Source organism: Salmo trutta, chromosome 32 (genome assembly GCF_901001165.1).
Source record: "Salmo trutta chromosome 32, fSalTru1.1, whole genome shotgun sequence".
NCBI lineage: Eukaryota > Metazoa > Chordata > Actinopteri > Salmoniformes > Salmonidae > Salmo > Salmo trutta.
In genome coordinates, this window is record NC_042988.1 from 7,248,054 (window position 1) to 7,263,483 (window position 15,430).

Below are 15,430 nucleotides of genomic sequence, written 5' to 3' on the forward strand. Positions count from 1 at the left end.
ACGCACACACTCCCGCACATGTAGTAATACCATCATGTGAAGCTATTTCAATGGTGTGACACCTATTACACACATGCAGAACTGACTGGGTCAGTTGGAATGAATATGATATATGAGGAATATGTATGAATCGTAAATGATTTGCAGCACGCTAAACTGTGACCGTTTTAGCTTAGCTTGACTCTTTACACATTTCCTCCTTAAGAAAGTTGAAATAGGTGACTGTTTTTCTCATGCCTTCTCCCTACATAACTCATCAGATACTCACACATAACGTTGGAATATGATTTAAAATACAGTATCAGTCAAAAGTTTGGACACCTCCTTTTCTACATTGTAGAATAATAGTGAAGACATCAAAACTATGAAATAACACATACTGTATGGAATCATGTAGTAAACAAAAAAAGTGTTAAACAAATCAAAATATATTTTATATTTGAGATTCTTCAATGTAGCCACCCTTTGTCAGCTTTGCACGCTCTTGGCATTCTCTCAACCAGCTTCACCTGGAATGCTTTTCCAACAGTCTTGAATGAGTTCCCACATATGCTGAGTACTTGTTGGCTACTTCACTCTGTGGTCCAACTCATCCAAAACCATCTCAATTGGGTTGAGGTCGGGTGATTGTGGAGACCAGGTAATCTGATGCAGCACTCCATCACTCTCCTTCTTGGTCAAATAGACCTTACACAACCTGAAGGTGTGTTGGGTCATTGTCCTCTTGAATAACAAATGATAGTCCCACTAAGCGTAAACTAGATGGGATGGCGTATCACTCCAGAATGCTGTGGTAGCCATTCTGCTTAAGTGTGCCTTCAATTCTAAATAAATCACTGACAGTGTTACCAGCAAAGTACCGCCACACCATCACACCTCCTTCTCTATGCTTCATGGTGGGAACCACACATGGTGGGAACCACCACACCACGCAGAGATAATCCATTCACCTACTCTGCGTCTCAGAAAGACATGGCAGTTGGAACCACAAATCTCAAATGTGGACTCATCAGACCAAAGGACAGATTTCCACTGTTCTAATGTCCATTGGTCGTATTTTTTTGCCCAACCAAGTCTCTTATTATTATTGCTGTCCTTTAGTAGTGGTTTCTTTGCAGCAATTTGACCATGAAGGCCTGATTCACACAGTCTCTTTGATGTTGAGATGTGTCTGTTATTTGAACTCTTCGAAGCATTTTTTGGGGCTGCAATTTCTGAGGCTGGTAACTCTAATGAACCAATCCTCTGCAACAGAGGTAACTTTGGGTCTTCCTTTCCTGTGGCGGTCCTCATGAGAGCCAGTTTCATCATAGCACGTGATGGTTTTTGCGACTGCACTTGAAGAAACTTTCAAAATTCTTGAAATGTTCCAGATTGACTGACCTTCATGTCTTAAAGTAATGATGGATTATAATTTCTCTTTGCTTATTTGAACTGTTCTATGGACTTGGTCTTTTACCAAATAGGGCTTTCTTCTGTATACCACCCCTACCTTGTCACAACACAACTGATTGGCTCAAATGCATTAAGAAGGAATAAAGTTCCACAAATTAACTTTTAACAAGGCACACCTGTTAATTGAAATGCATTTCAGGTGACTACCTCATGAAGCTGGTTGAGACAATGCCAATAGTGTGCAAAGCTGTCATTAAGGCAAAACGTGGCTACTTTGAAGAATCTCAAATATAAACTATATTTTGATTTGTTTAACTTTTTTTGGTACAACATGATTCCATATGTTTTATTTAATAGTTTCGATGTCTTCACTACTATTATGCAATGTAGAAAATTGTAAAAATAAAGAAAAACCCTGGAATGAGTAGATGTGTCCAAAACTTTTGACTGGTACTGTAAGATATTTACCCAGCACGCTACATTTTAATGTAAAAAAAACAACATTTTTATTGATTTTCCATTAAAACCTCAGTAGTCAATCATCCTAAGACCTTGCTCTGAATCATTAAATTGGCTTTTTTTACTCCTTGTTTGACATACATCAGTCAATATACTGTATCAGCCCATTATCAGCCTGAAAACTTGAAACCCTGTGATTCTCATCTTTTCTCATTGACTGCAATGTATTGAGAAAAATGTCCACCCTGTTACACTCATCGTTTCCCATTGACTGCAATGTACTGAAAGAAAGGTCAAGCCTGTGACACATCTTTTCTAATTTCCTGCAATGTATTGAGAAAAATGTCAACCCTGTGACAGTTATTTCCAGCACAGACAAAGATTGTTTTATTAAATGTTTCTCTCTCATTACTTACCGACATTCTTATTTTCTCTCTGTCTTCAGATCAACTTTATATTCCTCTTCAACATTGTGAGAATCCTAATGACCAAGCTGAGAGCCTCCACAACCTCAGAGACAATACAGTACAGGTGAGCCAGGACCAGGGCCCCAAATGGCCCCCTATACCTTTTACAGTGCATTACTTTTAACCAGGCCCCCATAGGTAGTGCTCTACCTCCTTGGATTTCTTCACATTTTATTGTGTTGCAAAGTGTGATTAAAATATATTTAATTGTTATCTACTCTATCTACATGTCAAAGTGGAAGAAAAAGTATATTTAAAGATTCATGAAAAATAAAATACAAATATAACTTGATTAGATAAGTATTTATGCCCCTGAGTCAATACATGTTACAAACACCTTTGGAAGCGGTTACAGCAATGAGTCTTCTTGGGTAAGCACTTTGTACACATGTATTGTACAATATTGGCCATTGTTATTTCCAAAATTCTTCAAGCGCTGTCAAGGTGGTGAAAGTAGGAAACAACATCTCCACTTCACTGACCCTCAACACTGGGGTGTCACAAGGGTGCGTGCTCAGCCCCCTCCTGTACTCCCCGTTCACCCACGACGACTGTGTTGCCATGCACACCTCCAACTCAATTATTACGTTTGCAGACAACACAACAGTAGTGGGCTTGACTACCAACAACAATGAGACAGCCTACAGGGAGGAGGTGAGGGCACTCAGAGTATGGTGTCAGGAAAACAACCTCTCACTCAATGTCAACAAAACAAAGAAGATGATTGTGGACTTCAGGAAAGAGCAGAGGGAGCACTCCCCTATCCACATCGAAGGGAAAGCAGTGGAGAAGGTGGAAAGTTTTAAGTTCCTCTGCGTGCACATCACAGGCAAAATGAAATGGTCCACTAGTGACTTTATACAATGCCACTCTAAATAATGCCACTTTAATAATGTTTGTGTATCTTACATTACTCCTATCACATGTATATGCTGTATTCTATACCATGTATTGCACCTTGCCTATTTTGCTTGGTCATCACTCATCCATATAATTGTTTGTTTTTTATTTAAGGGGTAGACCAGCTTTAATATTGCGGATAGATTGTTGCTTCCAATCAATGTAATTGTTTGCATAATTTTCAATCCCCCATGTATTTTTTTGGTTAATATACATACATACATACATACATACATACATACATACATACATACATACATACATACATACATACATACATACATACATACATACATACATACATACATACATACATACAGTTGAAGTCGGAAATTGACATACACTTAGGTTGGAGTCATTAAAACTCGTTTTTCAACCACTCCACAAATTTCTTGTTAACAAACTATTGTTTTGGCAAGTCGGTTAGGACATCTACTTTGTGCACGACGCAAGTCATTTTTCCAACAATTGTTTACAGACAGATTATTTCACTGTATCACAATTCCAGTGGGTCAGAAGTTTACATACGCTAAGTTGACTGTGCCTTTAAACAGCTTGGAAAATTCCAGAAAATGATGTCATGGCTTTAGAAGCTTCTGATAGGCTAATTGACATCATTTGAGTCAATTGGAGGTGTACCTGTGGATGTATTTCAAGGCCTACCTTCAAACTCAGTGCCTCTTTGCTTGACATCATGGGAAAATCAAAAGAAATTAGCCAAGACCTCCACAAGTCTGGTTCATCTTTGGGATGAAACGCCTGAAGGTATCACGTTCATCTGTATAAACAATAGTACACAAATATAAACACCATGGGACCACGCAGCCATCATAGCGCCCAGGAAGGAGACACGTTCTGTCTCCTAGAGATGAACGTACTTTGGTGCGAAAAGTGCAAATGAATCCCAGAACAACAGCAAAGGACCTTATGAAGATGCTGGCGGAAACAGGTACAAAGTATCTATATCCAGAGTAAAATTAGTCCTATATCGACATAACCTGAAAGGCCGGTCAGCAAGGAAGAAGCCACTGCTCCAAAACAGCCATAAAAAAAGCCAGACTACAGTTTGCAACTGCACATGTGGACAAAGATCGTACTTTTTGGAGAAATGTCCTCTGGTCTGATGTAACAAAAATAGAACCTTTTGGCCATCGTTATGTTTGGTGGAAAAAGGGGGAGGCTTGCAAGTCAAAGAACACCATCCCAACCGTGAAGCATGGGGGTGGCAGCATCATGTTGTGGGGGTGATTTTCTGCAGGAGGGACTGGTGCACTTCACAAATAGATGGCATCATGAAGGAGGAAAATTATGTGGATATATTGAAGCAACATCTCAAGACATCAGTCAGGAAGTTAAAGCTTGGTCGCAAATGGGTCTTCCAAATGGACAATGACTCCAAGCATACTTCCAAAGTTGTGGCAAAATGGCTTAAGGACAACAAAGACCTACAAACCTGACTCAGTTGCACCAGCTCTGTCAGGAGGAATGGGCCAAAATTCACCCAACTTATTGTGGGAAGCTTGTGGAAGGCTACCCGAAATGTTTGACCCAAGTTAAACAATTTAAAGGCAATGCTACCAAATACTAATTGAGTGTATGTAAACTTCTGACCCACTGGGAATGTGATGAAAGAAATAAAAGCTGAAATAAATAAATCTCTCTACTATTATTCTGACATTTTACATTTTTTAAATAAAGTGGTCATCCTAACTGACCTAAGACAGGACATTTTTACTAGGATTAAACGTCAGGAAATGTGAAAAACTGAGTTTAAATGTATTTGGCTGTGTATGTAAACTTCTGACTTCAACTGTACATACATACATACATACATACATACATACATACATACGTACATACGTACATACGTACATACACATATACACACTTTTTTTACAATATAGCTTTACTATTCCCCGCATCCCCTACCACCCCTCCCCCAATTGGAGTAAAGTAATAAACAATAACACTTAGGCTTCTACCTTAAGTTTATACGCATTATACACATTTTACAGACAATCTATTTTACAATAGCTATATTTTGTTTGTTTTTAGTCCTTCCTTTATTTCTGATGTCCATCCAGTTTGATTTCTATTTGGAACTGTGCTATTTCACAAAATGTCTGAACCTATATACATTTTACACACCCCATAGGTTTTACATTGGTTATCTTGTTGTTATTAGTCGCTCAATTCAACCCCTCCCATCTATCTCTTAACACCATCCATTTTGGATTTCTATTTGCCATACATTTTTCAACTCTGCTGTGATGCTTCACAAAAGTACTCAACCTTTCTTTTCTCATAGCTTCTACAGATTGTAAATTAAAGATAACATTTTATGCTAAAATAATTATTATATTATTGATTGATTGACTATGACTTTTCAAATCACCCAGTATTGCTATCTGCAGTGTTACTTCTAGGTAAATGTTGCAATTCTTCAGCCTTTCCTGGACCTGTGACCAAAAACTAGCTATTTTATTAGGATCCCCATTAGCTGTTGCAAAAGCAGCAACTACTCTTCCTGGGGTCCACACAAAACATGAAACATAATACAGAAGGACATAATACAGAACTTCATTAGACAAGAACAGCTCAAGGACAGAACTACATAAATTTTTAAAAAGGCACACATAGCCTACATATCAATGCATACATACAAACTATCTAGGTCACATAGGGGAGAGGCGTTGTGCCGACAGGTGTTGCTTGTATCATGTATCATTATTTTTGAAACCAGGTTTGCTGTTTATTTGAACAATATGACATGGAAGGAAGTTAATACTGTACATTTTCTTGAATTTGTTCTGGATTTGGGGACTATGAAAAGACCCCTGGTGGCAGGTCTGGTGGGGTAAGTGTGTGTGTCAAAGCTATGTGTAAGTTGACTATGCAAACAATTTGGGATTTTCAACATATTAATGTTTCTTATAAAAGGAAGAAGTGATGCAGTCAGTCTCTCTTCAACTCTTAGCCAAGAGAGACTGTCATGCATAGTATTTATATCAGCCCTATGATTACAATTAAGAGCAAAATGTGCCGCTCTGTTCTGGGCCAGCTGCAGCTTAACTAGGTCTTTCCTTGCAGCACTGGACCACACGACTGGACAATAATCAAGATTAGAGCCTGCAGAACTTGCTATTTGGATGTGGTGTCAAAAAAGCAGAGCATCTCTTTATTACGGCTAGACCTCTCCCCATCTTTGCAACCATTTAATATATATGTTTTGACCATGACAGTTTACAATCTAAGGTAATGCCAAGTAATTTAGTCTCCTCAACTTGTTCACCAGATTCAGCTGAGGTCTAGCACTTAAGGAATGATTTGTACAAAATAAAATGCTCTTAGATATACAGATGTTCAGGATCAGTTTTTTACTGGCCACCCATTCCAAAACATACTGCAACTCAGTGACTTCATTGACTGTGGTTCCTGATGCATATATGGTTGAATAGTCAGCATACATGGACACACATGCTTTGTTTAATGCCAGTGGCAGGTCATTGGTAAAAATAGAAAATAGTAGAGGGCCTAGAGAGCTGCCCTGCGGTACACCACACTTTACATGTTTGACATTAGAGAAGCTTCCATTAAAGAAAACCCTTTAAATTCTATTAGATAGATAGCTCTGAATCCATGATATGGCAGAGTCCCACCCTTCAGCCCCATTCAACCCCTCCCATCTATCTCTTAACACCATCCATTTTGGATTTCTATTTGCCATATATTTTTCAACTGTGCTATGATGTTTTTTCAACAACAGATTATGGTCAATAATATCAAAGGCTGCACTGAAATCTAACGGAAGAGCTCCCACAATCTTCTTATTACCAATTTCTTTCAACCAATAATCAGTCATTTGTCAGTGCAGTACATGGTGAGTGCCCTTCTCTATAAGCATGCTGAAAGTCTGTTGTTAATTTGTTTACAGAGAAATAGCATTGTATTTGGTCAAACACAATTTTTTCCAACAGTTTGCTAAGAGATGGCAGCAAGCTTATTGGTCTGCTGTTAGAACCAGTAAAGGCCGCTTTACCATTCATGGGTAGCGGAATTACTTTGGCTTCCCTCCAGGCCTGAGGACAAAGACTTTCCTCTAGGCTCAGATTAAAAATACAGATAGGAGTGGCTATAGAGTCAGCTACCATCCTCAGGAGCTTTCCATCTAAGTTGTCAATGCCAGGAGGTTTTTCATTATTGATCGTTAACAATTATTTTTCCACCTCTCCCACACTAACTTTACAAAATTCAAACTTCCACTGCTTTTATTTCATTATTAGTTTTTTATGGATGAATATAATTGCTCTCTGTCATGGGCATTTCCTGCCAAAGTTTGCCCACTTTGCCAATGAAAAAATTATTTAAATAATTGGCAACGTCAAATGGTTTTGCGATGAATAAGCCATCTGATTCGATGGAGGATGGAGTTGAATTTGTCTTTCTACCCATAATTTCATTTAAAGTACTTACGTTTTTTTTCCATCATTCTACATTGATCTTGGCTTCATAATGAAGTTTTTTTTATTTTTGTTGAGTTTAGTTAAAGAATTTCAGAATTTGCAGTAAATAAGTCAGTTATATGTACAGCCACACTTATTAGCCACTACTTCTGTCCCATCTCTTTCAACCATACAGTTTTTCAATTCCTCATCAATTCATAGAGCCTTAACATTTCTAACAGTCATGTGCAGCGTCTGGATGCACCTCACTAATCACATCAGATCAACAAATATTTTTAACATCATCAAATAAGAGTCACAGCAAAATATTTTGTATGATCTCTTATATACAATTTTAGGTCCAGTTGTTGGAACTTTGGCTTTTCCTGGATATAGCCACTATATTGTGATCACTGCATCCAATGGGCACAAATACGGTGGACAATGATCCTGTCGTAGCAGATGTACGCAATGTACCCACGCGCTCTGGCAGATTTCATGGCTGGGATCAGTTCTTTCCTCTTCTGGCGCACAGCTTCAGGATAGTCCTCGTTGAGGAAGATATATGTTCCTCTCAAGTTCTTGGCTCTTTCCAGAACAGCTACCTTGTCCTTGAACCTCAGGAACTTGACCACTATCGGCCTGGACCTATCACCTGGGCTGGTGGTAGGTTTTCTAGTCCTGTGGGCGCGCTCCACCTCAACCTTCCTGTGGTCCATCTTCAATTTCTCAGAGATCATTTCCCTCACTTTGTCCTCAGACTCCATCCAGGTCTCATGTGGAGTTCTGCAATTCCATCAACGATCATGTTGTTTCCTCTTGATTGTCCCTCGAGATAGTCTGATTTATCTGTAATTGTTATCATGGATTCACACAAAGAACTGATATCCTCTCTCAATGACTTACAGATTGCTGTCATATTGCCGTTCTCCTGTTTCAACTCGTCGAGCTGACCCTGGGAGAACTGCAAACTGTTCTTCAGGTCCTGGAGCTCTCTGGTCAGGTCGTCCATTCTTTTGTTAGTAGAATCCATGAGTATTTGGACAAAACACTTGAAACTATTTTATTGTTGTTGTAACAACTGCTTATAGGTCTAACTAGGTTATAGGTTTAAAAGATCCTTCACATGTGATAGAGAGACACCACTGGCACTGTCCTCAATGGTACTCCCGCCGGCTTTGGTCTTTGTCATGGTAGCTAGCAACGTATGTTAGGCTGTTACTCCTCGCAGTTCCAGACAGGGCAGGTCACGGGGAAAATTGAAAACAACAAACAGCAGGGATCTAACCATCCTCAAACCTGGGACAATCCGCTGTCCCAGGCTCAATGGCTAACTGTGTCGCGGGCTGCATTTAAGAACACCTCGCTAGCTTGCTATCCAGCTAGCTAGCAGCTAGGCTAGCTGCGACGCCAAATAGCTTCTCAGACCTGTCCTTGGTTGGCAGGCTCACTGGAAAGATACAAGCAGTCCCAGCAACTGATGCCAAATGCGTCCCGGGATCCAACATAAGAAGCTAGGTAGCTACCAAGAACTTTCCAATATACTTTTAAACAACAAACTTTCCAAACAAACAAAATCGAGCTCTTCCTCGTTTCGCGTACAACAGGAATATATGATCTAATGACTATGCCTCCTCGCAGCAAAATCTGCAGAGCTGGGAAGATTGTATCCCCCATATAAATATAACATTCTATTGTTTGCAAGAATTTTGAATACTCATTTAAATGGAAAAATTCCATGTTTTGAATTTGGCGTTGTTTTGCGTTTCAATTCCTAAACCACGTGCCATAGAATCAGTACATCGAAAATCTCTTCCACACTATTTTGCAATGTATATGGCACAGCTGTCAATTTGTTGGTCCTTAAATGAAATTGGTATATGGTTTTATTTATCACCATTTTTTTTTACCATTTATGGTCTTTAATGCAGACCCGACAGACAAGTTCCTTACTTTTTCCCCCTTCTACTTGCCTCTTCCATTTTTGTGGTAATGTTGCAATTAGTTAGTTGTAATTTTGGGTAGAGCAGACATTTCCATATGTCTGTGTTAGCTGCATGTGTGACATAACTCCACCAGTCCTATTTATGATATTATTTACAAAAATTATACCTTTTTTAAAAATTTTAATAAAAAAAATACTTTAAAAAAAAATGTATTAGTATATTTGAGTTTAACCACAATATTTGTTGTATTATTTGTTCTGTCTTTTCAGGTGGATTAAACTGAAATTGCAACCAACTTTCTAAAGCTTGTTTTAAAAAAAATGATATTTTGGAGATGATTTCATTTTCAAATAACAGAAAGTGAGCAGTTATAATCTGAAAAAAGGGAAAAAGGCCATTCTTGAACATGGGGTGAGACATTCTTATTAATTTACTAGAGAACCATTTAGGTTTTAAGTATAACTTTTGTATGACCCATGCCTTAGTGAGAGGTATAATGCTTTAATATTTAATCATTTCTGCCCTCCGAATTCATATTTGTTATATAAATAGGCCCTTTCAATTTTGTCTGGCATGCCATTCCAAATAAAATAGAAAATGTTTTTGTTCATAATCTCAGCAGAAGAAGAAACATCCCTTTTTCAGGATCCTGTCATTCAAAGATAATTCGTAAAAATCCAAATAACTTCAGGCAATCTCAACGCTGTGCGTTACAGGGAAGACATCCTCCTCCCTCATGTGGTACCCTTCCTGCAGGCTCATCCTGACATGACCCTTCAGCATGACAATGCCACCAGCCATACTGCTCGTTCTGTGCGTGATTTCCTGCAAGACAGGAATGTCAGTGTTCTGCCATGGCCAGCAAAGAGCCCGGATCGCAATCCCATTGAGCATGTCTGGGACCTGTTGGATCAGAGGGTGAGGGCTAGGGCCATTCCCCCAGAAATGTCCGGGAACTTGCAGGTGCCTTGGTGGAAGAGTGGGGCAACATCTCACAGCAAGATCTGGCAAATCTGGTGCAGTCCATGAGGAGGAGATGCACTGCAGTACTTAATGCAGCTGGTGGCCACACCAGATACCGACTGTTACTTTTGACCCCCCCTTTGTTCAGGGACACATTATTCCATTTCTGTTAGTCACATGTCTGTGGGACTTGCCAGTTTATGTCTCAGTTGAATCTTGTTATGTTCATACAAATATTTACACATGTTAAGTTTGCTGAAAATAAACGCAGTTGACAGTGAGAGGACGTTTCTTTTTTTGCTGAGTTTATCATTTAAAAAGCAGGTCACTAGGTGTAGGCAAAACCATAAGCAAATAGGTAAACTGTGATATGACTTAAGAGTTAATCAGAGTGATTTTTCCACAAATAGACAGGTATTTTCCTTTCCATGGTAGCAAGAGCTTATCTATTTTGGCTTACTTTCTATAAAAATGTATTGAAGTGAGATCATTTCTATGTTCACATCCCCGTCAGACCATTTTATTAGTATTGTAAAAGTTGACTTTTTTAGTGATCCAATACCGTACACATCATAATTTGGTTTTAATCCAGAGAGGTTAGAAAAAGTATCTAGATCATCTATGAGGCTGTGGAGGGATTCTAATTGTGGTTTTAAAAGAAATCGTGAATCATCAGCGTACAATGACACCTTTGTTTTTAAGCCACGGATTTCTAATCCCTTAATATTATTGTTGGATCTAATTTTAACAGCTAACATTTCGATGGCAATAATAAATAGACATGTCTATAGTGGACAACCTTGTTTTACTCCTCTTGACAGTTTAAAACTTTGAGATGTAGCCATTATTTACTATTTTATACCTAGGGTTACTATATATAACTTCGACCCATTGATAAGAGTTTCTCCAAAATTGAAGTATTCTAGGCATTTATATACAAACTCCAGTCGTACTTTAGCAAAAGCCTTTTCAAAATCAGCTATGAAAACCAGGACTGGTTTCCCCGATATTTCATAGTATTCTACTGTTTCCAGTACTTGTCCTAAATTATCTCCAATGTATTGTCCATGTAAAATAACTGTCTGATTAGGATGAATAATGACAATACCTTTTTAGTTCTATGCGCCAAGCATTTAGCTCAATTTTTTTGCATCACAACAGTGTAAGAGGCCTCCAATTTTTTTAATGGACTGGATCTTTACATTTTATATATATATACACACCACTTGGATCCTGTTTCAGTAATAATGAAATCAGACCTCCTTGCTGCGTCGTGTCTGATAATCTACAGTTTATATAGGAGTGGTTAAAACACGCTAATAATGGTCCTCTGAATAAATCAAAAAAAGTTTGATATACTCATCCATATATTTACATGTACATATTCTCATTCGCTCCTTTAGATTTGTGTGTATTAAGTAGTTGTTGGGGTATTGTTAGATATTACTGCACTGTCGGAACTAAGCACAAGCATTTCGCTACACTCGCATTAACATCTGCTAACCATGTGTATGTGACAAATACAATTTGATTTTATTTGATTTGTTGGGGATCATGGCTAGACAGCAATTCTAAGGTCTTGGCATAGATTTTTAAGCAGATTTAAGTCGAAACTGTAACTTGACCACAAAGGAACATTCACTGTCTTCTTGGTAAGCAACTCTAGTGTAGATTTGGCCTTGTGCTATAGGTTCATGTCCTGCTGAAAGATGAATTCCTCTCCCAGTGTCTGGTTGTAAGCAGACTGAAGCAGGTGTTCTTCTAGGATGTTTAGCTTAGCTTCATCACAGTCTTTGCCAATGTCAAGCATACCCATACCATGATGCAGCCACCACCATGCTTAAAAATAAGGAGGAAGTTATTCAGTGATGTGTTGTATTGGATTTTCTGCAAACATAAGGCTTTGCATTGAGGCCAAAAGTGTATTCCTTTGCCATGTTATTTTTTTTTTGTTATGACTTTGGTGCTTTGTTGCATACATACTGTATGCATGTTTTGTATATTTGAATTCTTCTTTTCACACTGTCATTTAGGTCATTATTGTGGAGTTGCTACAATGTTGTTGATCCATCCTCTGTTTTTTCCCATCACAGCCATTGAACTGTAGCTGTTTTAACATCACCAATGGCTTCATGGTGACATCCCTTAGCAGTTTCCTTCCTGTCCTGCAGCTCAGTACAGAAGGACGACTGCGTCTTTGATGTGTCTGGGAGGTTTAATACATCATCCACAGCATAATTATTAACTTGAACATGCTTAAGGATATATTGAATATCTGATTTGTTATTGTTACCCATTTACCAATCACTGCCCTTATTTATGAGGCTTTTGAAAAGCTCCCTGGTCTTTGTAGTTGAATATGTGCTTGAAATGTAATACTTGACTGAGGGACATTACAGATACTGAATGTATGGGGGACAGAGGAATGGGTAGTCATAAAAAATCATGTCAACCCCTATTAGTCCATATAACTTATTATATTATTTGAGCTAAATTTTACTTCTGTACTTAATTTGGCTTGCCTAAAAAAAAGGGGCTGAATGCTTATGCAACGACTATTTTAATTATTACATTTTTATTCACCTGTATATATTTGTAGAATTTTCTGATCAATGACAAAAAAGTATAATTAAATCTGTTTCAATCCAACTTTGTAGCACAACAAAATGTGAAAAAAGTCCAAGTGGGTGTAGACTTTCTATAGGCACTGTAGGGATTAGGGTGCCATTTGGGATGCATCCAGGGTCAGCTGAGCCAGCCCCAGCTGTAAAGTAGACATCAATGGGCTGTTAATTAATACACGCCCAGGAAACATCAATGGCCTCGTTGGAAGAAACCTAATGATCGATACCTGTCTGGTTGAATTGTAATAATTGATTGTTGTGTGGAACCAGGTGGGGTGGGAGAGTGTGTTCCGCGTGTGTGGCTGCCCATGCACGTGCCTGTGTGTGGCTGTATCTTCAGAAACCCTCACACCCTTCACAGCTACTGTAACCAGCTAACACAACACACCATGCTGACTATTCACAAGCCGTAATCATTTTCACACCTTTTTATTGGTACAGTAAAATCAGACAGTTTGACTGATTCCTTGGATAATGAAACCAGAGTGGCAGACGCTGCATGGGGTTATCTGACTGGAAAGTAGCCAAGCAAATATCCCTCGCTCATTATTGTAATTTAATGGAGTCATTTGTCAATCAAACTTCTTGTTGAGCAAATTCAATTTGGCTTCACTAATTTGATTATAAAGGCTACGTTCGTTACCCTTCAGCCAGCCTTTAGGCTGTGTCCCAAATGGCACCTTATTATCTATAGTAGTGCACTATGTAGGGAATAGGGTGCCATTTTGTGGGTCTCGCGCCATTGAGCCGCAGCTAGTGCTCCTCTATTGGACTCTGCTGGTCAGCACTTCACTTGTGATTAATAATATGCTGAAGGATGAGAGGCCAGTATGACCTAGAACATGAACTAGTCCTCATACATTAACCCCTTGGTGGGCCGTATAGCTGGTATGCACCACAGCAATGCACTTCCACTGGGAAATGGATGAATTGAAAGAATGTGTCCATGTCACATTACATTAGGCCATGTTAGAAATTGAAATTGTACATTCATTTTGTGCTCAATTTGTGTCAGTGTAGACGAAAGGGCAGTACGGCAACATGCTAGCTCTGACAGAGCTGGGTAACATTTTCAGCAGCTGACATCGGGGTTTCTCTGCATGGAGGTGATGGGCACAGCTGCCACTCACTCATTCACAGGTGTGAGAGCGCCATGGGTCGGCCGAGGATGGCACAGGCATTCACATGGCATAAATGGCACGCGCGCACACACACAAACACGGGCACAAACACACACCGCACACACATACAGAAACAGACATATATACACACACACACACACACAGAAACAAACACACAGCCACTGACTCATCATAGCAAGTTGAAGAACATAAATACACTGCTCAAAAAAATAAAGGGAACACTAAAATAACACATCCTAGATCTGAATGAATGAAATAATCTTATTAAATACTTTTTTCTTTACATAGTTGAATGTGCTGACAACAAAATCACACAAAAATAATCAATGGAAATCCAATTTATCAACCCATGGAGGTCTGGATTTGGAGTCACACTCAAAATTAAAGTGGAAAACCACACTACAGGCTGATCCAACTTTGATGTAATGTCCTTAAAACAAGTCAAAATGAGTCTCAGTAGTCTGTGTGGCCTCCACGTGCCTGTATGACCTCCCTACAACGCCTGGGCATGCTCCTGATGAGGTGGCGGATGGTCTCCTGAGGGATCTCCTCCCAGACCTGGACTGAAGCATCCGCCAACTCCTGGACAGTCTGTGGTGCAACGTGGCGTTGGTGGATGGAGCGAGACATGATGTCCCAGATGTGCTCAATTGGATTCAGGTCTGGGGAACGGGCGGGCCAGTCCATAGCATCAATGCCTTCCTCTTGCAGGAACTGCTGACACACTCCAGCCACATGAGGTCTAGCATTGTCTTGTATTAGGAGGAACCCAGGGCCAACCGCACCAGCATATGGTCTCACAAAGGGTCTGAGGATCTCATCTCGGTACCTAATGGCAGTCAGGCTACCTCTGGCAAGCACATGGAGGGCTGTGCGGCCCCCCAAAGAAATGCCACCCCAAACCATGACTGACCCACCGCCAAACCGGTCATGCTGGAGGATGTTGCAGGCAGCAGAATGTTCTCCACGGCGTCTCCAGACTCTGTCACGTCTGTCACATGTGCTCAGTGTGAACCTGCTTTCATCTGTGAAGAGCACAGGGCGCCAGTGGCGAATATGCCAATCTTGGTGTTCTCTGGCAAATGCCAAACG

The 15,430-nt window shown here is 39.6% G+C and overlaps 1 protein-coding gene across 2 annotated transcripts in view; it reads left to right on the forward strand.

Annotated features, from left to right (window-relative positions):
- LOC115170939 (corticotropin-releasing factor receptor 1) overlaps window positions 1–15,430 on the forward strand; it is a 183,312-nt gene that overhangs the window by 154,056 nt on the left and 13,826 nt on the right. For both annotated transcript variants that reach the window (XM_029727338.1, XM_029727339.1), the window contains one exon: window positions 2,300–2,385. In XM_029727338.1, the coding sequence (XP_029583198.1) occupies window positions 2,300–2,385 (86 nt within the window). The remainder of the gene's footprint in view (window positions 1–2,299; window positions 2,386–15,430) is intronic.